The 26,663-nt window shown below is 45.1% G+C and overlaps 1 protein-coding gene, 1 long non-coding RNA gene and 4 other non-coding genes across 6 annotated transcripts in view; 2 read left to right on the top strand and 4 right to left on the bottom strand.

The window, feature by feature from the left end:
* The window catches only part of PPIH (peptidylprolyl isomerase H), a 43,043-nt gene extending 29,500 nt beyond the window's left edge, over nucleotides 1-13,543 (bottom strand). Inside the window, exons 1-3 of the mRNA XM_068242748.1 lie at nucleotides 13,435-13,543; nucleotides 9,151-9,215; nucleotides 3,088-3,111 (exon numbers count right to left, since the gene is read on the bottom strand). Of these exons, the coding sequence (XP_068098849.1) occupies nucleotides 3,088-3,111; nucleotides 9,151-9,215; nucleotides 13,435-13,500 (155 nt within the window). The 5' untranslated portion in view covers nucleotides 13,501-13,543. The remainder of the gene's footprint in view (nucleotides 1-3,087; nucleotides 3,112-9,150; nucleotides 9,216-13,434) is intronic.
* A 93-nt stretch (nucleotides 13,544-13,636) lies between these two features.
* LOC137522682 (uncharacterized) lies at nucleotides 13,637-25,832 on the top strand. Its single transcript, XR_011022402.1, has 3 exons — nucleotides 13,637-13,723; nucleotides 20,721-20,765; nucleotides 25,556-25,832. It is a non-coding gene; the product is annotated as an uncharacterized lncRNA (long non-coding RNA).
* On the bottom strand, nucleotides 20,345-20,417 carry TRNAF-GAA (transfer RNA phenylalanine (anticodon GAA)). Its single transcript has one exon. It is a non-coding gene; the product is annotated as a tRNA-Phe (tRNA).
* On the bottom strand, nucleotides 21,832-21,904 carry TRNAF-GAA (transfer RNA phenylalanine (anticodon GAA)). The gene has a single exon. It is a non-coding gene; the product is annotated as a tRNA-Phe (tRNA).
* Nucleotides 24,247-24,328, top strand: TRNAL-UAG (transfer RNA leucine (anticodon UAG)). The gene has a single exon. It is a non-coding gene; the product is annotated as a tRNA-Leu (tRNA).
* Nucleotides 25,059-25,131, bottom strand: TRNAF-GAA (transfer RNA phenylalanine (anticodon GAA)). The gene has a single exon. It is a non-coding gene; the product is annotated as a tRNA-Phe (tRNA).
* Nucleotides 25,833-26,663: the final 831 nt, after the last annotated feature.

Raw genomic sequence — 26,663 nt, 5'->3', positions numbered from 1 at the left:
TTGCACATCTAGAGACTGAAATCCTTGCCCATTCTTCTTTGCAAAACAGCTCCACCTCAGTCAGAGTAGATGGACAGCGTTTGTGAACAGCAGTTTTCAGATCTTGCCACAGATTCTTGATTGGATTTAGATCTGAACTTTGACTGGGCCATTCTAACACATGGATATGTTTTGCTTTAAACCATTCCATTGTTGCCCTGGCTTTATGTTTAGGGTCGTTGTCCTGCTGGAAGGTGAACCTCCGCCCCAGTCTCAAGTCTTTTGCAGACTCCAAGAGGTTTTCTTCCAAGATTGCCCTGTATTTGGCTCCATTCATCTTCCCATCAACTCTGACCAGCGCCCCTGTCCCTGCTGAAGAGAAGCATCCCTAGAGCATGACGCTGCCACCACCATATTTGACAGTGGTAATGGTGTGTTCAGAATGATGTGCAGTGGTAGTTTTCCACCACACATAGCGTTTTGCATTTTGGCCAAAAAGTTCCAATATTTTCTCATCTGACCAGAGCACCTTCTTCCACATGTTTGCTGTGTCCTCCACATGGCTTGTGGCAAACTGCAAATGGGACTTCTTATGCTTTTCTGTTACCAATGGTTTTCTTCTTGCCACTCTTCCATAAAGGCCAACTTTGTGCAGTGCACGACTAATAGTTGTCATATCGACAGATTCCCCCACCTGAGCTGTAGATCTCTGCAGCTCGTCCAGAGTCACCATGGGCCTCTTGACTGCATTTCTGATTAGCGCTCTCCTTGTTCGGCCTGTGAGTTTAGGTGGACGGCCTTGTCTTGGTAGGTTTACAGTCAGAGGCATAGCTACAGTTTTCAGTGCCCAGAGACAAAGACAGTTTTTGTGCACCCCTCCCCCCCCCCGGACAAGATGGGCATGGCCACGAATCAGAATGTGGTCAAGGTGATGGGTGGAGTCAAATGTACAAATGCTGTTTATATTTGCCCCCCTTCCCCAATAGATAGCCAATTGCCCCGCCCCCTTTCTCCCAATCAGATAGCCTGATGTGCAACCTCCCATAGATAGCCAGAGCCAGATGTCCCCCCCCCCCCACTTAGATAGCCAGATGTGCCCCGCTTTTCCAGCTGCTTTTATTGCTTCTGCAATGCTCTGCGGAGGGAGAGAAAGAAGCAGGGGCACTTGGTGCAACCAGTGAGCTGCCTCTTACACATGTGGGGGTGCCCTCACAGTGCTGCGCCTGGGGACATATGCCCCCCCTTGCCCAGCCATAGCTACGCCTCTGTTTACAGTTGTGCCATACTCCTTCCATTTCTGAATGATCATGTGAACAGTGCTCCGTGGGATGTTCAAGGTTTTGGAAATATTTTTGTAGCTTATTTTGTACATTTCTCAATAACTTGATCCCTGACCTCTCTGGTGTGTTCTTTGGACTTCATGGTGTTGTTGCTCCCAATATTCTCTTAGACAACCTCTGAGGCCATCACAGAGCAGCTGTATTTGTACTGACATTAGATTACACACAGGTGCACTCTATTTAATAATTAGCACTCATCAGGCAATGTCTATAGGCAACTGACTGCACTCAGACCAAAAGGGGGCTGAATAATTACGCACACCCCACTTTTCAGTTATTTATTTTAAAAAATGTTTGGAATCATGTATGATTTTCGTTCCACTTCTCACGTGTACACCACTTTGTATTGGTCTTTCATGTGGAATTCCAATAAAAATGATTCATGTTTGTGGCAGCAATATGACAAAATGTGGAAAACTTCAAGGGGGCCGAATACTTTTGCAAATATATATATATCTATATCTCAATCATAGGTGCATGCACGCACAGGCTGCGGCCCTGCACACGAGTGATACAGAGGCACACATCAAACGTGCGCCTGTTATCTCATAAGTTGATTTGCCCAACTCCTGAAAAAAAAAAAAAAAGAGGTATATGTAAGCCCGAGTTTCCACTTAAGATATTTGTGTTCATTACCCCACATGAAAATTTGTATGCACTTTTACAGCCTATTGAAATGGGCTGTATCCGAATTCACATGTGAGGAAAAATAAAATACATAAAATCGGGGCACTCTGCTGCAGCCACTCACTTGATGTACATCACTTTATGTAAGTGATCTGAGGTGTCTTAACCCCCACCTGCTAGCAAAGCAGCTATTGTACGGCGGACAGAGAAGTGCCTTGTGCACATAAAGGAACCTTGTGTGGTCCCGAAACATTGGCTTTGAACTTTTATACATTCTCAATAAAGTACCGCATAGGATGTGCCAGCCTTTGCGTTTAAATATTCCATCACATCTCTGGAACATACAGCTGCGAAAATGTGCAATGAGCTATACCAATTGTAATAGGGGAGCCTCAATATATCTGCTGACTCCCTTTTTCCTAGTGAGCCCTCATCATCCCAGACCAGTAAATAGTCCCTGAGCTGCTATCTGCACTGATCCTTCTGGCATCTCAAATATCGACAACAGCGTGAGGTAAAAATCTCCTGAGCACCATACTCAGCAATGTTGTGAAATATGCTTAGAGGGACCGAGTGCTGTAACAGAAGGTTGTAGGAACATTGGCGAAGCCAATGGACTACGCAAAGGCTTCCCTCTACTTTTTTTTTTTTTTAATCTGAGCTCAGGTATTCTTTAAGACTACTAGCATTATTTATTTGACACTATTATTAAGAAACAGGCATAAGTATCAGCTCTAGTATGTACAGTACAAACTGTTACACTGCGCTTATGCTGATGGTAAACAAGTGTTGCGTTCTACTTAGATAATGTGCTTTACAGCTATACTCAATGCATCTACAGGGATAAAATGACTCTGCAAACGTATTAGCAAAAGTGTACAGTCTCTTGCAGATGTTTTGTAATGTAAACCTTGGCAGAGAGAAGTCTCTATGTTATAAAAAAAAATCAATGATCTGAGCCTCATTTTTTAGCACACTTAACTATAAGCTATCAACGACACTATTTCTGACAATGCATTTGTCATTTTACCAAACTCTTCCCGGGAATTGGGTCTCCAGATCTGTGCTGTCTAATCAGAAATTAGGAAGCTGGATGGTATAAACTGTGAAATATCAAATAATAATGCGAGATTCCACACACCTGAACTCTCCTGTGCAAAACTGCCTGAAAAGAAAAAAACATGCATGTTAAAAAATACAGTAAAAAAAATAAATTGCCACATACTCTGTTAATAAGAAAACATACGTACAAACACATACAGTGATGTGAAAAACTATTTGCCCCCTTCCTGATTTCTTATTCTTTTGCATGTTTGTCACACTTAAATGTTTCTGCTCATCAAAAACCGTTAACTATTAGTCAAAGATAACATAATTGAACACAAAAAACAGAGTTTTAAATGATGGTTTTTATTATTTAGTGAGGAAAAAAACCTCAAAACCTACATGGCCCTGTGTGAAAAAGTGATTGCCCCCCCCCCCCTTGTTAAAAAATAACTTAACTGTGGTTTATCACACCTGGGTTCAATTTCTGTAGTCACCCCCAGGCCTGATTACTGCCATACCTGTTTCAATCAAGAAATCACTGAAATAGGAGCTGACACAGAGAAGTAGACCAAAAGCACCTCAAAAGCTAGACATCATGCCAAGATCCAAAGAAATTCAGGAACAAATGAGAACAAAAGTAATTGAGATCTATCAGTCTGGTGAAGGTTACATAGTTACATAGTTACATAGTTACTTTGGTTGAAAAAAGACATACGTCCATCGAGTTCAACCAGTACAAAGTACAACACCAGCCTGCTCCCTCACATATCCCTGTTGATCCAGAGGAAGGCGAAAAAACCCTTACAAGGTAAAAATTCCTTCCCGACTCCAGATGGCAATCAGATAAAATCCCTGGATCAACATCATTGGCATTACCTAGTAATTGTAGCCATGGATGTCATTCAACGCAAGGAAAGCATCTAAGCCCCCTTTAAATGCAGGTATAGAGTTTGCCATAACGACTTCCTGTGGCAATGCATTCCACATCTTAATCACTCTTACTGTAAAGAACCCTTTCCTAAATAAATGGCTAAAACGTTTTTCCTCCATGCGCAGATCATGTCCTCTAGTCCTTTGAGAAGGCCTAGGGACAAAAAGCTCATCCGCCAAGCTATTATATTGCCCTCTGATGTATTTATACATGTTAATTAGATCTCCTCTAAGGCGTCTTTTCTCTAGACTAAATAAACCCAGTTTATCTAACCTTTCTTGGTAAGTGAGACCTTCCATCCCACGTATCAATTTTGTTGCTCGTCTCTGCACCTGCTCTAGAACTGCAATATCTTTTTTGTAATGTGGTGCCCAGAACTGAATTCCATATTCCAGATGTGGCCTCACCAGAGAGTTAAACAGGGGCAATATTATGCTAGCATCTCGAGTTTTTATTTCCCTTTTAATGCATCCCAAAATTTTGTTAGCTTTAGCTGCAGCGGCTTGGCATTGAGTACGATTATTTAACTTGTTGTCGATGAGTACTCCTAAGTCCTTCTCCAAGTTTGATGTCCCCAACTGTATCCCATTTATTTTGTATGGTGTTAGACCATTGGTACGACCAAAATGCATGACTTTACATTTGTCAACATTGAATTTCATCTGCCATGTATGTGCCCATATAGCCATCCTATCCAGATCCTGTTGCAATATAACACTATCTTCCTTAGAGTTGATGATTCTGCACAATTTTGTATCATCTGCAAAAATAGCAACATTGCTCACTACTGCAGTGTTCTCCCCAGGATTTTTTTCCAGCCGGGTGGCATGAAAAAGTAGCCGGGTGGCGTGCGACGGCGAAGTGCAGGACAAGTGCAACTCTGCTTACAGCATAGGGGGAGGATGAGGAGACGAGCCGATGTACCTGCTAGGTACACACGATGCAATTTTCTGACAGATTTACTGTCGGATGGACTATTTCCAACATGTTTAATCTGATTTTCAATCGATTTTCCGTTTACTTGGACATGTTGGAAATAGTCCATCTGACAGTAAATCTGTCAGAAAATTTAATCGTGTGTACCTAGCATTAGGGGGAAAGTATTTCAGATTATGGTGCTCAGGTTCCTTTAAAGCAGACCAGCACTCAGAACTTTCTCTCTTCTCTAAAAGATAAGCAACAATATAATACATTTTAATGGAAGACATTTCATTGTTACAGCTGATACAAATTCTACAATAAATCTGCACTGTTTCTACTTCCTCCTTTCAAGGAAGCAGACATTGTTAACCTCCTGTGCTTTCAAAATAGTTTATCTGCTATAGCAGTCAGGTGACACAGGGAAAAAAAACTACAAATTGTGATTAGACAAGAGGGGTAATTAGACAGGCCAGGCTCTATAAATACATGCAGGGTACATTTCACTGTTTTCCTTCTATGCAAGAGTTCAGGTCCACTTTGTTCATGCAGAGTGATTGTTGAAGGGGGAGGTGGAGCATTACTGACAGGATGCAAGCTGGGGGGTAGATAACAGACGCAGCAGGAGAGAAGATTGCTTTTTTTTTTTTAAACTTTACGTTTGGGACTCCGGAGCAGAAAAGAGCTGAGTGCAGAGGAGGCTGCCTCGGAAACACCCTGTCACTCTACATGCCCTGTAATGCTCGATCCTCCCCCGAACTGAACATAAAAGAAAAGCAAACGTCTGAGCTCTGAAGTTATATCACCTCTTCTAGCTGATTAGACCAGCAGCTCCTTATCTGAACGGCATTGTTATCTGCTGTCTGCGGGGATGGTGAATGAAGGACTCGCTTCTGACTGACTGTCCGTTTGCAGAACGAACGCACATGGTCTCTCTCCTTGCATAACTTCTGCAGGCTGCTGAGAAAGATGTGTGGGCGTGCTTGCTTGGCTGCCTCTCTTTCCATTGGCCAGAGAGCTGCCAGCATAAAATAATGCCTGTTTCATTGGAGGGCGGGAGGCAGAGACGGAGCAGAGTTTCCAGCTAGATGCATAGTGCCGCCCCTTACAACCCGCCCAGCCAATCCCTGCTCCACTAGACCAGACAGCGTGAGGTGACAGGCAGAGAAGCGCTCCTCAGCTCCTGCAGTGTACAGCGTCAGCTCTCCCTATTGTGCGAGAGCTGGACGCTGATTGCTAGCAGGCAATGGAGCGCTCCTGCCTGGGTTTTTTTGCAGCTGGGTGGGTGATTGACAGCTGGGCGGGGTCTGAAACCAGCCGGGCGGCCCGCCCACTTAAATGGCCCTGGGGAGAACACTGTACTGTATCCACTAGGTCATTAATAAATAAATTGAAGAGCACTGGACCCAGTACAGACCCCTGTGGGACCCCACTGCTAACAGTCTCCCATTTTGAGTATGATCCATTGACCACAACTCTTTGTTTTCTGTCCATTAGCCAGTTCCCTATCCAAGCACACAGACTCTTCCCCAGTCCTTGCATCCTCATCTTTTGCACCAGACTTTTGTGGGGAACAGGTGGGGAAGGTTATAAAGCCATTTCTAAAGCTTTGGGACTCCAGCGAACCACAGTGAGAGCCATTGTCCACAAATGGCAAAAACATGGAACAGTGATGAACCTTCCCAGGAGTGGCCGGCCGACCAAAATTACCCCAAGAACGCAGAGAAAACTCATCCGAGAGGCCACAAAAGACCCCAGGACAACAGCTAAAGAACTGCAGGCCTCAATTGCCTCAATTAAGGTCAGTGTTCACGACTCCACCATAAGAAAGAGACTGGGCAAAAACGGCATGCATGGCAGATATCCAAGGCGCAAACCACCTTTAACCTCCTGAGCGGTATGGACGAGCTCAGCTCGTCCATTACCGCCGGAGGGTGCCGCTCAGGCCCTGCTGGGCCGATTTTTCGCCAAATAAAAAGCAGCACACGCAGCCGGCACTTTGCCAGCCGCGTGTGCTGCCTGATCGCCGCCGCTCTGCGGCGATCCGCCGCGAGCAGCGGCAAAATAGGGTCCCCCCAGCCGCCCGAGCCCTGCGCAGCCGGACCAATCAGTTCCGGCCAGCGCTAAGGGCTGGATCGGAGGCGGCTGACGTCCATGACGTCACTCCGCTCGTCGCTATGGCGACGTGAAAAGCAAAACAAAACAAGCAAAACAAGCTCATCGCGGCCCTGCTTGTTACTTCTGATCGCCGGAGGCGATCAGAAATATGCGGCAGGAGCGCCCTCTAGTGGGCTTTTATGCAGCCAACTTTTAGTTGGCTGCATGAAATAGATTTTTTTTTTATAAAAAAAACCCCTCCCGCAGCCGCCCTGGCGATCTTAATAGAACGCCATGGAGGTTAAGCAAAAAGAACATCAAGGCTTGTCTCAATTTTGCTAAAAAACATCTCAATGATTGCCAAGACTTTTGGGAAAATACCTTGTGGACCGACGAGACAAAAGTTGAACTTTTTGGAAGGTGCGTGTCCCGTTACATCTGGCGTAGAAGTAACACAGCATTTCAGCAAAAGAACATCATACCAACAGTAAAATATGGTGGTGGTAGTGTGACGGTCTGGGGTTGTTTTGCTGCTTCAGGACCTGGAAGGCTTGCTGTGATAGATGGAACCATGAATTCTACTGTCTACCAAAAAAATCCTGAAGGAGAATGTCCGGTCATCTGTTCGTCAACTCAAGCTGAAGCGATCTTGGGTGCTGCAGCAGGACAATGACCCAAAACACACCAGCAAATCCACCTCTGAATGGCTGAAGAAAAACAAAATGAAGACTTTGGAGTGGCCTAGTCAAAGTCCTGGCCTCAATCCTATTGAGATGTTGTGGCATGACCTTAAAAAGGCGGTTCATGCTAGAAAACCCTCAAATAAAGCTGAATTACAACAATTCTGCAAAGATGAGTGGGCCAAAATTCCTCCAGAGCGCTGTAAAAGACTCGTTGCAAGTTATCGCAAACGCTTGATTGCAGTTTTTGCTGTTAAGGGTGGCCCAACCAGTTATTAGGTTCAGGGGGCAATTTTTTTTTCACACAGGACCATGTAGGTTTTTAGTTTTTTTTCTCACTAAATAATAAAAAAAATCATTTAAAACTGCATTTTGTGTTCAATTATGTTATCTTTGACTAATAATAACAAAAGAATAAGAAATCAGGAAGGGGGCAAATAGTTTTTCACATCACTGTAAATACAACCGAATAAACCCTTTGGCTGGTTGCACACCTGAGGTTTGCAATGTGATGAAGTGCAAGCACCACATCACAGAAATGTGTGGCGAAAGGGTCATATGCATAGGCCTGCCCCCTGGCTAGTGAAGTACTCCCTACTGGGCAGGAAGTACGTGACTGGAATTCCTATCTGACTGCGAATGTGTGCCGTTCCAAGCTCCTGTCGTAAACACTTGCTGCATTGCTCATCGACTTGCATTGCAGCATAATCCGTGTGGCAGTCACAGATCAAGCGGTAATGCACTGCAGACTTTGTGTCGGGATTTCAGCAAATTTGCTACCTCTGACGCACCACATGAACTGTGCAAATCTCCATAGACTTGCATGGCCCTTGCGGCAGGGAGGCATGAGGGAAGCATACCGCAGAGTGACCCAGCGCACAAGGGGCCTTAAGAGCTGTGAATGGAGCTTTGTCTTTTCTTGTCATGCACAATACTGGACTGGTTTGCACACCACTGGGGCAGTTAAGATCAGCGTACTACAGGTGCCAGCGCATTGAGTGCCAACGCACTTTTCGTCTTTCACTAGTGGACTATATATGATAAGCGGTATACACGCCACTGCCATGGCACGTGTGTGACTTCACACACGCTATGCAAGTGGTGTGTATACCGCTATGCTGGTGGTGTGTATACCGCTAAGCGGGTGATTCCCGAAGACAGATGGGCACTGCCTGGGAAGCGACAAGGGACAGGTAATGTATAAATGCACACAGGGTACATGTACATTTATACACTCGGAGAACAGCGCAGAGTGTTTCGCCGCTTGTCCCGATATCGCTCACCTTTACTGCCATGCACCTGATCGACCACAACTGGCTGACATCTTGCAGCATGTCTGATCGATACATGTGACCAATTGCGGCCTGAAATTGGTTGAATCATCGATCGGGCAAGCACTTGGCAGCATTTCATCCAATTCGATAATTATCAAATCAGATGGTGGATTGGGCGCCAAGTCAAGAGATGTATGGGCACCTTAAGCAGAGGATACAATCAAGACACAAACATCATATTTAGCTTACAGGACTACCTGAAATTCTCTGCTGTTTTTGGAATAACATCTGCAAAAAGCTCAATCTTCATTCGTCCAACTTCCTAAAAGACAAATGCATCATTTAAAATACAATGTCATGCAGATGTCTAAATATACCAACTGACAACTTAGTAGGTACAGCAGCAAAATAAATGTTTTTATTGGGAGGGAGGGGGGGGGGGGATGGCAAACTGCAGCTGAAAATCTTGTTTGAAAAAAAATACCATGTATATGCATGTTAAATACAGATGTTAGAATATGCATTACATATGATAGTGACGAAATGCCTGCTCTTGAACAAACTATTTTCCATCTACACCAATACACAAATGACAACCAACAACCACCTCATTATGCCTCGTGTTTTTGTGCAAGCAAAAATAAAGTACTGCCAGTTGTGTGGTGCAAAAAAAGTTTGTTGAAAAGCCTACAGTATGGACGAGCCTGACTCATCCAGGGCTAAAAATGGTATGGACGAGTCCAGCAGTTCTAAGGCAGGGTTCCATTTTTTCCACGTGTTCTTCACATTAAAATTTGCATTTGTGTGTGAATTTTAACATGCTCTGAAAACAAATTTTTTTGCAAAACCGCTAATTTTAATGCGAAAAACTGTCAGCAGTTAACATGTGGTGCCTGTACCCAGCAGCAGAGAACCACAACACATTATATGAGCACAGCTGTGGCCGCACTCAGGTATGACTCCATGGGGGCAGGGCGATAGACGCCTGTCCACAGCTGGTATTGAGTGACAAGCACTTCACTGGTGCAAGAGAGCAGCTGACAGGTTGAGAATTCACCACCTTAAGCATTGTAGAGGAGAAAGGCTAGTGTGAGGGAGAGAAGAGGTGGAGGTTAGTGTTAGGCATTGTAGAGGAAAAAGGCTAAGTGTGAGGCAGATGCCATGGGGAATGGGGGTGGGAAAAAAAAAAGGTGGTGCTAGTCTACTTTAGGGGACCCAGCAGGAAACCTCATAGACAACAGTTCTCCAATCACAGTACCCTCTTACAGCACAAAGCATTATGATTGGCCAAACAGTGTGGGCATAATTTACTAAAACCTACTGTAAACCTTGCAGTTTGAGAGGGTGCTGTCCACCCAATCACATTAGCTGAATTTCCCTATGAGATTTCCTGCTGGGTCCCCTAAAGAAGACTAGCACCAAAAAGGCCAGGTTAGTGTGAGGAAGAGAAGAGGTGGAGGTTAGCGTTAGGCAGTGTAGAGAAAGGGTAGAGTAAGGCAGAGGAGAGGTTAGGAATTATGAAAAAACAACAACAAACAAACAAAAAAAACCAAACTTTTTTTGTCACACACCCAGAAGACACTATCCCCTAACCTTAATGCTTGGTGATGACACCAACCTCCAATTCTCCTCTGTCTCATACTTACCTCTTCCTAGCCTCAGTGCTTCATTGGGTCGCCTCAAAGACTAGTAGGGCCGGACGTGTGTGGAGATTTTACCAGGAGGAGCTGCTCTGTGTGGGGAAAGATTTTACTGGGTCCCCTCTAGCACACTATTGGAATAGCAATGGCTAAAATGGAACTATGCACATGGGTTAATAAAATTCACGGTTAAATTAAATGACTGCTTAATTATTAAGCTGTCCGTTAATCACCCCCTCATGAATCTAATGTGTTCTCTGCACAGTTTCAGTTCAGCTTCTTCTAATTCCATAAAAAAAAAAATCTATGAAAAATTCAAAGCTCTGAAGCTACAATAAATAGTTATTTCTTCCTGCTAGTTTGCTTAATGCTGGGAATACACCATACAATTTTCTGTTATGCTGGGCATACATGAGTCGACCCGGCGGCTCGATTAGCCACGGATCGACTCCTGCCGCATCCCCGCGGGCGCCTGGATCAATTCCCGCTCGTCCCCGCCGGCTTTTCTTATCTTCCTTTCGTTTGTCTTCTATTGTCCGCCCGCGGGGATCGAGCGCGGAATCGATCCGCAGCGTGATCGGACACGTCGGAAATTATCAATCGAGCCATCAGCGGCTCGATTGATAAGGGCCCGTCGACCCATGTATGCCCAGCATTAGATTTACCTGCCAGATAGATACATTTCCAACATGTTTGAAATGTATCTATCTTACCATTTATCTGCCGAGCAATTAGGCATTGTTCTACTCTGCAGGAGATAAACAGAAGATTTTGCTGCCTGGGGAGGCAGAGCTTTGAGCTGTAGCTCTGCCTCTCTGAAGTCAATCTGCCCAGGGATCTCTGCCTCTCCCCGCCCCTCTCTGTAAAAGAAGACTGAGAGGGGCAGGGAGAGGCGGCGATCAGCAGCGATTGACTTCATTAGAGGCAGAGCTGCCCACCTGTCTTCTCTTTGAGGAAGCGCTGCCCAGATTTCCCCCTGGTGATTTGGGGGGTCTAAACCCCTCGTTTTGCCGCTGGAATGCGGTGTTTCACCTCTTATACGTCTTAAGAAAACTAGCAGGTAAAAATAATTATTTATTCTTACTTCAGACTCTCTTTAAGACACAAATAAGGTCAAATAATCGGCTCATCTGTAAGGCCTGTTTCAGACGGGCACCTGAACTCAGTGAATTCTCCACCGGTCAGCGGCTCTCTTGCACTGGCTGTGTGCTATTAAGAAAACCTGTATTGAGAAAAACTCCCCTGGGAGGTACTCACCTGGGTTGGGGGAAGCCTCCGGATCCTATTGAGGCTCCACCATCCTCCTCGGTCCCACGGCGGCGGAGATAAAGCTCTCTGAACAGCAGGGATGTAAATATTTACCTTCCCAGCTCTAGCGCAGTATCAGCTCTTCGCCTCGGAGATAGGTGGAAATAGCTGATCGCTGTTGGGCCGCTCTACTGCGCAGGCGCAAGTCTCCTGCGCAGTAGAGCGGACCTGACAGAGATCGGCTATTTTCGCCTATCTCTGTGCGGAAAGCCGCAACTGCGCCCCCGCTGGAGCCAGGAAAGGTAAATAAATCAGAGCTTATTTAGGGAGGATTCTGGGACACTGCGGGGGAGCCAGCGCTGGACTGCCTGCATCTACAGGGGAGGGGGAAGCCTCATTGGGACCCTGAGGCTTCCCCTTCCCTAAGTGAGTACCCCCCATGGGAACTTTTTTTTTATACAGGTTCTCTTTAAACTTGAGGTGATCCAATGGGAAACCTCACAGGGGACAGTTCTCTGAGCAGTGCTTTTCAGCGCTGCTAGATTTGGGCGCAGCCAGCGCCGCCATAGACTGTAATGGGAATCAGCCTATAGCGGAGCTCAGTGAGTAACGTCGGCTCCGTCAGAAGACGGAGCCGAATTTGCTTAAAAAACACAATAATTCGGCCTCCAGCAATCGCTGGAAGCCGAATTATTTCATTCCCCCACTATCGATGGCGGCCTGGAGGGGGTATAGTAATTAAAACGGCCCGGACTTGTGCAGAAGCAGGATCAGCCATATACCGCTGTATCCTGCGCCCAAGTCTACCGGCGCTGATTTCAAATGTACTCACAGTTCTCCAATCACAGCACCGTCTACAGCACAAAGTGTTGTGATTTGCTAAATAGGGTGGGTGTAGTTTACTGCAACCTATTGGAAGCCTAGCAGCTCAAGAGGGTGCTGTCCACCCAATCACATTAGCTTAATTCCACTATGAGGTTTCCTGCACCAAAGTTCTTACTACAAGTTATCCATAACTTAAAAGTTTGAGAGGGTGCTGTCCACCCAACAATGTTAGCAGAATTTCCCTATGAGGTTTCTCGCTGGGTTAGACTGGCTCCATGCTTGGTACCGGTGTCCACGCATGGAGTTACATGGCCATGCTCAGATACCACTAGTAGTCTTCTGCCGCACAGCAACACATGTGGTGTTACAAACACTGGCATTTGGCTACAATGGCACTGGTGGCCATTAGACAGGACACTAAACTTCTCCACAACCATGCAGCAGTCAGTCTGAAAGGGACTATATACTAAACAGCAACTACTAAATAACTAGAATTGTATGATTATGTGTGTGTGTGTGTGTGTGTGTGTGTGTGTGTGTGTACACACACAACCCCCCCTCCGGAGCTGTTCAGCTGTGTGACTTCACACTGATCCCTGTTCCATTCCATTTCATTCAATTCAAAATAAAGCTGGGAAATGGTGCGCCTGTAGGACACACCCGCCTCATGCATGCCTGGCAGTGATGGAGGCTGGGACTGAATGAAGTGTGATGTGTGTGTGCACATGGCCTACATGAGGCTGCAGCTCCTACCCTGCTGGCTTACAGAACACACATATCATTGCAGATCTAAATGCGGTTCAGCCGCTATAAATGAAGGCACGTTACCTGCCCTCCGATACTGACATCGAAGAACACGATGGGATTGTTGGGATTCGAAGCCGGTACCGCCATTTCCGTAGCTGGCAGAATGGACAGCCTAGCCTAGATGCTGCAAAACGTCATTTCCGAGAGCCACCGCTCCCCCAAAAGTGAAGCGCATACGTCACTGGAAGTGTAGCCCGAATAGCAAGGTGTGCAAAACAGCGACGCCGAGTGGTCGAATTGGCTACTACTGTATTTCATATTTTTTTCCCTGGATTTGTATAGGTAGTCGACGCGCCTGTGATGTTGTTAGGTAAGGATATGATTTCATACTATAGTGACATTCTGAGACGTCTCGGATGAATAGGTTACGAGGTAGCAATAGGGAATAAAGAGTTTGTGAATGGAGATCCAGGATCATTAGCTATTCATTGGTGCTGTGCTGGCAACGGTGCTCCAACATTTCAGCATACTTTGTCAAAACAGCATACATTTAAACTTTAAAGTGATATTTTCCTTTTTAATAGAATCAGTGTCCCCTTGCCCGCTCGCTGGGCTGCAGGCTCGGTCTTCGCTTTGCTCGGACAACTTTTTATTCTAAGGGCCCGTTTCCACTACTATGAGGCGAATTCGGCTACCTAGCCGCATCGCATCACTTCCGCCGCCTGCCGCATCCTCCCGATGCGGAAGTGTTTTGGAGGAGATGGGACGCGGCTGCGGGCGGACGTGGCCGTGCGAAAATCTGCAGCATGCTGCAGATTCTCGGATCGCTCTGGACAACATGCACGCAGCGGAAACTGTTCCATTGCCATGCATGTGTTTCAGGACACCCGGGGTGCGATGCGGCTATGTAGCCGCACCGCGCCTAGTGGAAACGGGCCCTAACTCTATGTCCACTTGGATAGTGGACATTGCACACCAGGACCTAGGCTGCTAACTCGGGTTGCAAAGTTAAAGCTGCTGATGGGTATTATGGGGTTAATTTATGACCTGCATGACTTTGCACATGCTCAGTAGCATTTGTATGCTATTCAGTCGGGTATGCTGAAATGTTGGTCACCTTATCTCTGCTCTAAGTAGCAACATTAGCAAACTTCTACTTGCACCTCCCATGCGCTTGTCAGGCTTTGATACCTCCTATTAATAAATATAGAGAGCTTCCCCTGTAAATCTAAGGGGTCCTTCCCATGTCTCTCACCCCCTCCCTCCCTGTATAGTCCGGAGGCTTCCTAAGCCATCTAGAACTCCACCGTTCCTTTGCAGTGTCCCTAAACACATCAGAAGAGCTTGTCAGATATGTTCTAGTGACCGCGCTCCCCTCCATGGTCTGGCCATACAAGCTATTGTGCAGGTGTTTCACGTGTCTATTCTTTATGTATGTATTTATGTGCAGTAATGGCTGAGCTCATACAGTGCTTGCAGGGGAGTGCGGCTGCCAGCAGCAGTGGGCTCGAGGATGTGGGAAGCCTCTGGAGCATCCAGACATTTCCCTCTACTTTGGTAAGTATCACATTTTTTTCCCCTGGGTATTACAGTTTGATTTAAATAATTAGTGGCGTTCATCATGCTGCACGTCATCACACACATGCTCATTGTGATCTCTAAAATAGCTGATGGGCAGCTATATTCGAGCCATGCGCACTAGGGAAAATGTTATCTTAGGCCTAGAGCCCACTAAGAGCGATTTATGCTTTCTGGGAATCGCTGCCGATTCCAAAAATCACTATTGCCAATGAAAGTGAAAGGAGGGGAGCCCACTGGTGCGATTCCAATTTGGCCAAATTGCAATTGTTCTGCCTACAATATCTTGCTAGCAATTGCGAGTTTATTAAAGAGACTCTGAAACCACTTAAAAACGTCTTTTTACCTTTTATTTCGGTTAACCACTTAAGGATCAGGGGATTTTGCTGTGATATGTGCTGTGTGGGCTCTCCAACCCACAGCACAGATCACTTTGCAGCCAGGGCGACCAGACTCCCCCCCCCCCCCCCCTTTTTTTCCCCACTAGGGGGATGTCCTGCTGGGGGAGTCTGATCGCCGCCGGCTATCTGCGTGTTGCGGGAGTGGCTTCTCAAAGCCCCCCTCCACAGCGATTTCCGCCCTCTCTGCCCTTCCCTCCCTCTCGCTATAGGCGGCGCTGGAGATTCGTCCTGCGCCGCCTAGGATAGGCTTCAGCCTATCAGATGCCGGCAATCCCCGGCCAATCAGAGGCCGGGGATCGCCGATCTCCTTTCCGGCGCTGCTGCGCAGCAGCGCCGTATGATGTAAACAGCAGGGATTTGTTCCCCGCGTGTTTACATTTCGCCTGCGAGCCGCGATCGGAGGCTCGCAGGCTATTCACGGGGACACTCTCCGTGAACTGACATGGAAAGGCCTCCATGTAATACCACTTACGACCTGCAGACGCCTATCGGCGTTAGGCGGTCGTTAAGTGGTTAAGCATGTTTGCCCCTGCTAAAACGCCGCTATCCCGCGGCAGAATGAGGGTTTTTTACCCCCCAAATCTCCTGGGGCACATTGCGGGGCTCCTTCCGCATAGAGGCAGAGCTTTGGGCTGTAGCTCTGCCTCCATGTGTGTCAATCGGTGCTGATCGCTGCCTCTCCCCGCCCCTCTCAGTCTTCTTTCACTAACAGGGGCGGGGAGAGGCGGAGATCCGCAGGCAGATTGACGTGCGTGGAGGCAGAGCTACAGCCCAAAGCTCTGCCTCCCCGGGCAGCAAAATCCACAACCAGGAAAGTTGTGGATTTTAGCCCTAGGATTTGTGTGTGGGGGGGGGGTAAAAAAAACTTCGTTCTGCCATGGGATAGCGAGAATTTAGCAGGAGAATTTAGTCTCTTTAAGAAACTCCAGTTGTTATCTATGCAAAAAAGCTTCACTGAACTCTCAGGGCACATTTCCACTTTTGTCGCATGCGTCAGCGAGACGTGCGACAGCAGTTCCGAGTCGGCGGGTACGCAGACGAATCCCATCAGGCGTGCCATGCACGGCTATGGGATTCGCAGCTTCCTGCACAACTTTGGATGGAAAAGCCGGCCGAATCACTAGCGCAAGCAATTCGGCCAGCGGCGCTATCCATCCCTATGGCACAGTTTCCCCGCGCAATTGCGCGGGGAAACTCTGCAGATTCGGCCCGGTTTCCGCGCAAGTGGAAACGAGCCCTCAGACTTTGCAGATAGCTCTGCCTTCTGAAGCTGATGATCTCAACTGTCTGTCACTGTATTTTGTTTTTTCTGCAGAGAAAAGTTCAAAATCCTGCTCTGTGAAATCATTTAGAATGCTGAGTAGTGTGTAAACTGCAAATATTAGAGAATGATGCGGCGGGGGGGGGGGGGGGGGGGGAGGGCTGCCAAATTTGTACCAAGGATCCCTTAACATGCTGTGGCTAGAGCAGTGGGATTTCTCTATGTGGAGGGATCCCAGGAATTCCTAAGGGTCCTGGGGTCTTCAAATCATCTGAGAATGTGTTTAATACCCTACTTTACTAGACCCCTGAAGCTGCAGCCTGTGCTATTTTGGGGGGGAGTGGAGGCTTCAGCAACAATGGAAAGATGGTCCCCAATACATTACATTTTAGCCCCAGTATTTCTGCAACCATGTCTCCTACAGACCCTGAAATTGGAGGGTAGAAAGGGGACCCCGGAGCTGCTTCTGTGCCATATTGGAGACTCATGGCCCTGCTGGTTCCCTAGAGAAGTTCATATATCTTCTCCCTACCCCTAATTTGCGGAGCAGTGCTTTTCAGTGCTGCTAGATTTGGGCGCAGCCGGCGCCTCCATAGACTACAATAGGAATCATTCCTATTGCAGCGCTCAGTGAGTAACGTCGGCTCCGTCAGAAGACGGAGCCGAAGTTGCTTAAAAAACACAATAATTCGGCCTCCAGCAATCACTGGAAGCCGAATTATTTCATTCTCCCACTATCCATGGCGGCCTGGAGGTGGAATTGTAATTAAAACAGCCCGGACTTGTGCAGAAGCAGGATCAGCCATATACCAGCTATATTCTGCGCCCAAGTCTACCGGTGCCGATTTCAAATGTACTCCTAATTTGGTGTCTATAGAAGGCATGGTTGAAAGGTTATTTTTTATCCTCAAATTTAATGAATCGGGTGCATCTTCAATGCACATGCCTAGAGTGAAGAGCAGCACAGTGTGATAAAATAAATGTCCCTATCGTGCAGGTCTCTGAAACAGTTGTTCGTCGATGATTTTAGAGATCACAAACATTATTTGTGGCATGTGCGTGGTGACGCACACCCCAAGATGATAAGAAATTCAATCGGACAGCACAACGGCCTACAGCCAAGGCAATGACCCCTCCATTAAATATAATGCTTGCCTGTGACCTAGACAATTACACCACCCTGACACCTCTATAAAGCCTGCCTGCCTGTAAAATATGCCTCTGGCTCAACCCCTTCACCCAACCCCAGGGCACTTCTCCTAGGCATCTTCTCCAAGGCCTGTGGCCTAGATAATCCAGTGCTAATTCAATTATATGGGTGGATGCGGGGTAGATAGTTACGCATGATCCCAATGTAAAACTCACACTGGGGCCCATCGCTCCTTAGCTACGCTGCTTGAGGTAACATGACAAAAGTTAGAACCAAGGGCTTTTTAAAATAGACTTGAATTTTAAAAATTAGGAGTTTGCCATCAAGAAAGTCTATTATTGGCCCAATTCCAAGTGGCATTTATGTTGCTTTTAACTTCCATGCGAGCCAGATTTATTACAAACTCATTGACAGCCCTTAGTCAGCACTAGACATTGGCCTAAATTCACGAAGGGCAGTGTAACGATAGGTGTAACACAGAGAGAATCTGATTATTGGTGATCTGCAGTATCACCAAAAATGCAGATATATACCCGATTATTGATGATCTGCAGTATCACCGATAATCAGATATATCACTAACCTCTGGATACCTGAGTAATATGAGTGTTTGGTGCAACAGTAATACTTTGAGGAGAATACCTGGGGAACAGGTATCAGGGCAGTAGGCAATACTGTCCTGGAGAACAAGTACCTTCCAGTAACCTGGGACTCTCCCGCAGGGAGGAGCCAGGCTAGGGGTAGGAAGGACCAGAGCGTGAGTGACACCAAGGCAGGATGTCACTGACTGATCAGTGAACTATCTCTTAACTGAGAAGATAGTTTTCGAGGTCGGGCAAGCCAGGTCGGCAACACACGGACAGACAAAGTACAAAGACAGGAGACTGATTCGGTAATCCTAAGGCACGCAGGGTTTGGCAACAGAGTATCAGATATAGCGAGGTACCGAATCAGTGATCAGAAGAGTGGTCAGGAAAGCAGAAAGTCATAACAGATAATAACAATGCCTAGTCTTGGGTGTGAGCTCCGTGATCATCAACACCCTGGAACTAGTCTAGAAGTATATAACAGAATGGTAACACAAATCCCTAGTCTTGGGTGTGAGGTCCTTGATCGTCAACACCCTGGAACTAGTCTGAAGTATAACAGAATGGTAATACAGAATGGTAATACAGATTCCTAGACTTGGGTGTGAGGTCCTTGATCATCAACACCCTGGAACTAGTCTGAAGTATAACAGAATGGTAATGCAAGTCCCTAGGCTTAGGTGTGAGGTCCGTGATCATCAACACCCTGGAACTAGTCTAGAGTATAACAGATTAACAACACAGATTCTGACAAAAGGTCTGAGTGCTTCCACGTAGTGATCGCAACGGCAGACAACCAGTGAATGACCAGCACCCAGTATATATAGTACATCGCTATCCAGCGCCTCCCCTAAGTGCTGGACCAATGGGAACTGGTTGCAACGTCAGCTGACCGGCTTGGTCAGCTGACTCCCTTCTGGCTGTCATAAAAGTTCTGCCTCTCAGCGCGCGTCCTTCTGAACCTGTGTGGACTATCAGTCCCAGCCACACCAGACATGTGTTGTGAACCACCCGCCGCGCTGGACGCGGAAATAGCCGCACCGCTATCAGAGCATGCGGCGGTTTCTCCGCGTTTGGCTAAACTATCAGATGTAGGCCCACGCTTGCAAACCGCCGCGTTGGACGCGGAATTAGCCGCCTTGTTTTGAGCACACGTGGCGGCTTTTCCCCGTTTTCTCACAGGCAGTCTGGTAAAATAATTTAGGTTGGTAAAATGTTTACAATTATTTTCCAAATTCACTAAGATTTATTGCATGTGGTAGAAGTTCGGTAATATACGGAAAAAGCATGCTTCAATTCACTAAGCCCTGCTCAGTAAGGCCTCTTTTCCACAAACTGTTTCTAGGCAGTGAAATGCCTCTCAAACTCTCACAACTGCTCACTGCTGCCTGGTAACTGCTTGTCGCTGCCTGGTAACTGCTCACTGCTGCCTGGCAACTGCTTGCTGAGCACACAACTCAACAGTTCATGGAAAAGAGGCCTTAGTCTCACCAGCCATGGAGCAGGTCAGGCAGGAAGCTGCAAGTCTTTCCACAAGTGGTGTGCATGAGGGTTTTTTCTGTACAGTGCATCCCCAGCATCTCTTTAGTTGTTCTGCAGCCACTAGAGCGCTTCTGTATACCCATATAAAGATATGCAAATCTAAAGGGATACAGAAACGCCTTTTTAAATGATTCCTGCTCTGTCATTCTGAAGTCCAACCCTCCAGAGTTTTGGATCAAATGGGGTGAGAAGCAGGGCTTGTGGCTTTCTGCTACATCTGTCAATGTTACGGCATGGAGATTGTGCGTTATCTTTTTTTTTTTTTTTTTTTTTTTTAATTGATAATTTTACCTCACTAGTTGTTTTTTTTTTTTTCAGTGCAATAATAGATTTAGTGAATTGGCATTTGGCTAGATGATCGGTAAATCAGCTGTTTTCTGCATTATTGAATGTGGTAATGCTTAGTGAATAGAGGCGATTCTGTTCATATTTTTACTGGGGTTGAGACAGGCTTTTAATCCAAAAACAACTATGCCGAAACCCGGGATCGAACCAGGGACCTTTAGATCTTCAGTCTAACGCTCTCCCAACTGAGCTATTTCGGCTGGTGAGAAGTTTCTGTGGTCAACTTCTTGGGGGCCATGGGAGGTCATATGTACAATACATGCACAATTTCTATTTTTTTGTCTTTTGGTAAATATGCTGCATGATATAAAGATAGCCAATAGGGGGAGAATGTTCTTATTTTCTTTAAAATACAGTCAGAAAGAATATGAGCTGATGAAAATGTGGTAAAAGTCGCATCAGTAATTACAACATTAAGATAAGATACTGTAAATTAAATTGATATGAGTGAACATACAATACAGTATAATTGTATACTGGTATTGCACTATCCTTGCTTTTAGGTACTCCAAAAACTCACTCTGGGGCCCATAGCTACGCTGCTGGAGGTAGGTTAGCTATTATCTACATGACAAAAAGGTATGAAGGGCTGTTTAAAATAAACCTGACTTAAGAAATGAGGAGTACTCCAATACAAATAGCAATTGGTGCTTGAAATGAAAATAAATATTTGCAGTGAAATAATAGCCTGAAGGGACCTTTTTTATATTCATGTTTTGATTATTTTTTTTTAGCCTGCTTCCACAAAACAAAACTGATTTTGGGCTGGTGCACACCAAGAGCGGTTCTGAGTGTTTTTTAAAACGCTTTCGGGGAAAAACCGCTTGGCTAATGTTAGTCAATGGACTGGTGCACACCAGAGAGGCTCGTTTTTCCCCCAAATGCAAACGTGGGTCCTGCAGCATTTTTTAGATTTCTGAGGCGTTTCTGCCTCAATGTAAAGTATAGGAAAGTGGAAAATCGCTCTGAAAAACGGTAGATCAGAGTGGTTTTCCAGGCGTTTATGTTACAGAAGCTGTTCAGTTACAACTTTACTGTAACAACATATCAAATCTGCTACACAAAAACGCTCCAAAAAGCGCTAGGCATGTTTAGAAAATTGTTTGCGGATCCGCTAGCGGTTTTTGCTGTACACCAGCCCTTTTTCAACTAGACTATAAAGTAATCAACCAAGCAATCGACTTTATTAAGGAATCAACTTCAGTATGGTTGATTGAAAATCGATCAACTAGTGACCCACACACTACAAACAATATCCTATGCAATTCTCATTTGATCTGACCAATGTTGTGTCTCCATGCTTAGAATGCAAAAATCGATTCAAAGTCAATCGAATGACATGTGAACGGTAGCCAATTCCTGTGCGATTGACCAATGTCTTGCATACTGCTTGATCGACTAAGCTGGTTGATTTGACATAAAATCAGCCACTTTTCATCGATTGAGAAATCTGGAACACACTCTATTCTATAAAATTATCAAATCGAATAGTCGGTCGTACAGCCAAATCGCTAGATGTATTTGACTTTTAGAACAACAGGAATTGTATCGCTTTCATTCCGTTCACAGCCAAAGTAGTATGGCGAACAAATGTAAATGAAAGAGAAAACACATTGCCGAAACCCGGGATCGAACCAGGGACCTTTAGATCTTCAGTCTAACGCTCTCCCAACTGAGCTATTTCGGCTGATAAGAGGTGCTTCCTCTGTCATCTCATGGAGTCACTCGAGGTCATGGTTTCTGAATGGAACAGTATAACAGCATGTGCCTCTTTAGGCCTCTTTTCCAGGGACTGTTGAGCTGTGTGCTCGGCAATGTAACCAGACAGCAGTGAGCAGTTACCAGGCTGTTGTGAGAGTTTGCGATGTATTTCACTGCTTATCAACAGTTCGTGGAAAAGAGGCCTTACGAAAGAGGATGCTTGCCAAGTACTCCTTAGGCTTGGAACCCACTAGAGCGCTTTTTATTTCACTGCTTATCAACAGTTCGTGGAAAAGAGGCCTTACGAAAGAGGATGCTTGCCAAGTACTCCTTAGGCTTGGAACCCACTAGAGTGCTTTTTTGAGCATTTAGGGAGCGCTTTCAATCACTAGCGATTTCCCTAAACGCTCTGCCAATGTAAATGGATAGGACATATTCGATAAGGAAATCGCAATTACAGGACATGCAGCATTTTGGGAGCATTTCCTAATTGTGAATTGCTTCATCTCAAATACCACTTGAGGTGTATATATTTGTCAGGTGTATTCAATATTTATGTAAAAATAAGTTCAAAATATTGCTATATATTTTTAATTAAATAAGGCCTCTTTTTCACGGACAGTTGATATGCAGTAAAATGCTTCTCAAACTCTCACAACTGCTCGATGCTGCCTGGTAAGTGCTCGCTGCTGCCTGGTAAGTGCTCGCTGCTGCCTGGTAAGTGCTCGCTGCTGCCTGATAAGTGCTCGCTGCTGCCTGGTAAGTGCTCACTGCTGCCTGGTAAGTGCTCACTGCTGCCTGGTAAGTGCTCACTGCTGCCTGGTAACTGCTCACTGCTGCCTGGTAACTGCTCACTGCTGCCTGGTAACTGCTCACTGCTGCCTGGTAACTGCTTACTGCAGCCTGGCAACTGCTCACTGCTGCCTGGTAACTGCTCACTGCTGCCTGGTAACTGCTTACTGCAGCCTGGCAACTACTCACTGCAGCCTGGCAACTGCTTGCTGAGCACACAGCTCAACAGTCTGTGGAAAAGCTTTCCATGGACAGTTGAACAGTGTGTTCAGCAAGCAGTAACCAGGCAGCAGCAGTAAGCAGTTATCAGGCAGCAGCAAGTAGTTGTGAGAGTTTGAGAGGCATTTCACTGCTTACCAACAGTCCGAGGAAAAGAGGCCTAAAAGTACTTAAAATTTAGATGTATTTACATATTTACGATTTATCATCTTTTAATTCCCCAAATTGTAATAGCCTATGACAAGCTTCAAATGAGCTAAATTACTTATTAGGTCATACACATGATTACTCATTTAACAAAATTCCACATTTGTGTTGCTTAATTAACTATGTAAAACCCAAGTACCCCCTGAGGTATACTTACCATGTTGCCATTATTAGGCCTCTTTTTCACAGACAGTTGAACTGTGTGCTCAGCAAGCAGATACCGGGCAGCAGCGAGCAGTTATCTGGCAGCAGCAAGCAGTTATCTGGCAGCAGCAAGCAGTTATCTGGCAGCAGCAAGCAGTTATCTGGCAGCAGCAAGCAGTTATCTGGCAGCAGCAAGCAGTTATCAGGCAGCAGCAAGCAGTTGTGAGAGTTTGAGAGGCATTTCACTGCTTATCAACTGTCCATGGAAAAGAGGCCTCACATAGAGAACACAAGTATATTTACACACTGCACCACATACTGACTGCACATGCAGACTGCACTTTGAAATAAAAAATATGTTTGACTTTAGAAGAAATCTAACAATACTAGTAGACCCAAGCCCGTTTAAAAGCGGGCTCTAGGTCTTTTTTTAACGCCCACCGCCAGTCAATCAGAATACGCGCGCACCCACTGCGTGCACCCAACTGCCCGCCCACCAACCTCCCTCCCTGGTCCCTCCAGCTCTACGTTACTGCGCACATGCGCAGTAGCAACAAATTACCAGGGACGCTGCAAACCGCTGGACGCAGCGACACTTAGCTTTTATTAGGTAGGGTATGAATTGCTGCAACAGTTATTTTTATTTTTTTTTATATTGCAAAAGCTACATTTTTACCAAACTCATAAAGTATATGATTTTCTGAGATAAAGGAGGAAGTAGTCTTGTAAGGGCAACCTTTGCACAGATAAACAGAAGGTTTAGCAAACAGAAGGTGTGTTCCCACTACAAAATAAGTTTTTTCTTTCTTTTAAGAATTTGCTTTATATGTTTTCTGAAGCTTTTTTTATTCAATCCTGTGACAATTTTTTGTTAATGTGTTTGTGCTTGCACTCTGTTTCTCTCTTGCATTCTGTGTAGTGTTTGCATGTGAACTGGTTTGCACTTCCATGTAGTAATTTCTATGTGGTAGTGTGGCCGAGCGGTCTAAGGCGCTGGATTTAGGCTCCAGTCTCTCTGGAGGCGTGGGTTCGAATCCCATCACTGCCATTATCTTTATGATTTAATTCCCCATTGTACACACTCAAATAATTGATTAATTGCAATCTGAGTTGTGTCTGATTCCCACGTGTTCATTTCCTCACTATTTTTCTCTTGTTTCCCTACCAAAAAAAAATAAAAAAATTCCTTAAGATGGAATTACAAAAAAAAATATATAGATATAAAACATACATTTATGGACTTATATAATGCAATTAAACTATGTAATTAATCACACACACAAAATACTATACTTTCTGTGTAAACAATACGCACTATTTTTATTTATTTAGCTTTTTGATGAATATGTTGCATGATATAAAGATAGCCACTAGGGGGAGAATGTTGTGCTATGAATTTCTGTCAGGACAGCAAGAAACTACATATTACAATAAATGAAAATATTTACACAGTGAACATACAAAATGCAAATAAAATAAATGATAATACAGATCACTCATATACTGTATTGCACAATCCCTGCTTTTAGGCTTTCTGATAAAAACAACATAAAAACAACAACAAATAGGTACAGGAAATAAAAAATAAATATTTGCAGTGTAATAAAGATTAGGAGTTTTTTTTTTTGTCTTTTATTTTTAACCCTGTTACTCCAAAACAAAACTGATTTGCACAACTAGACTGAAATGTTTTCAGAAGATGTATTGTATTGCTTTTAGAACGCACATCGTCTGTGGAATACAGAACAATGTAAATAGTAATGAAAGAGAAAACAGATTGCCGAAACCCGGGATCGAACCAGGGACCTTTAGATCTTCAGTCTAACGCTCTCCCAACTGAGCTATTTCGGCTGACAGGAAGTAGCTGCTAAGTCATTCCACTGGGGTCATTAGAGGTCATATGTGAGACTTCAAGCAGTTTGTGAATGGCTGAATATTTCCTTTCTGTCCTATAGAGAGCAATCACAGAAGAACATTACACACTGCAAACAGCACAAGGGCAGAGTATGCAGGCTGCAAGGTGTAATCACAAATAGTATGTTTTTATTGGCTATAGGAGAAGTTTATCGCCTCATAGTTTACTTCAAATTCTTCATGTGCCATGATGAGACTTGGGAGCTGGATTACTTGGACAGAAAAGATTAAAAAAAAAAAAGAGAGAAAAATCTAGAAAGAAAAATCAACAAAGGGATGATTTGCATATTCAGCAGTGATGCGTTGTGATACTCATTCCAACCTGAATAATCTCAAACACCTTTTGTTTTAACTCTTGCAGGGCCGAATTTTTTCTGCCGATGGGGTAGTGTGCTTACCCCAGCCTGGCAAGCTCAGCAGGGTATGTGATGGCTGGGTAGAGTGGCTGCACGGAGCTTTCATACATACCTTTCCAGACAGCTGGATCGGTTTCTTCTTCTTCCTCCAAGGAGGTGCCTGGCTCTTCTACTGACCACATATACTATTGCTCCATTGTTATTGCCTGATGAAGCGGGATCAAACCTGCGAAACGCATTGCATATTTGGAGTTCATAAATAAAATATATTGATTGTCTTTACTACAGTCGTTGTGTGTCTACTTGGAGGAGGTAAGTCCACCACTACCTCCTCTATTTACCAAGAATTTGGTTTTTAAGCTCATTTAGCTTCCTGTTATCCTTTTGGCGCCTCTGCTCTCCTGCATAACTCCAAGGCATTGGTGATGTAATCCCGACATGTCTTCCCGCTTCCAATCACATAATCTGCACCTGTTACAGCACCACCCGCTGGTGGAAGAGGGGTGATAGAAGAGTCTTTTCCATGTCTTCCACCATCCTTCTTCCACCACCGGGTGGTGCTTTAACGCTGACACGGTCTTCTGGATCCTGATCACATGTCATATTACATGATTGGGACCCAGAAGATCTGACAGAAGTTCAGAGCCGCCGGAGGAGGAAGAGAAGAAGCCATCCGGAACAGGTAAATAAAACTGCTGCCTGCCACCCGCTCGTTTGGCAGCACTAGGCAGCCAAACAAGATATGGACAAGGATATACAGAGGCTTACAATGCACCAGCAGCTTTCAAACTAAAAATTTAGTTGAAGCTGATAATGGGTTAAGAAGGCAAACTTCTGTTTTAAAAAAGAGTGGCTAGGAGCAGACTTAGAAAACCATGGCCCATATGCAATTCACTTTTTCACCTATGTTATCTCCTAGAAGATAATTTTCATCTTCTCTTTAAACTAAATTTTCTGCTTTTTAAAATCGAAGTACCCAAACGTTGGTGAAAATGTACTATCAAATTTATTTTGAGTATTTTCTTGCTTGCTGGTGGCATAAAAGGCATTTTATGACAAGGTGTGAAAATATCACCTAGGAGAAATCTCAGGAGATAAAGTGAATTGCATATG

The sequence above is a fragment of the Hyperolius riggenbachi genome, chromosome 6 (assembly GCF_040937935.1).
Source record: "Hyperolius riggenbachi isolate aHypRig1 chromosome 6, aHypRig1.pri, whole genome shotgun sequence".
In the NCBI taxonomy this organism is placed as follows: Eukaryota; Metazoa; Chordata; class Amphibia; order Anura; family Hyperoliidae; genus Hyperolius; species Hyperolius riggenbachi.
The sequence above is the reverse complement of the archived record's forward strand: the minus strand, read 5'-3'. Positions and strand labels throughout refer to the sequence as shown.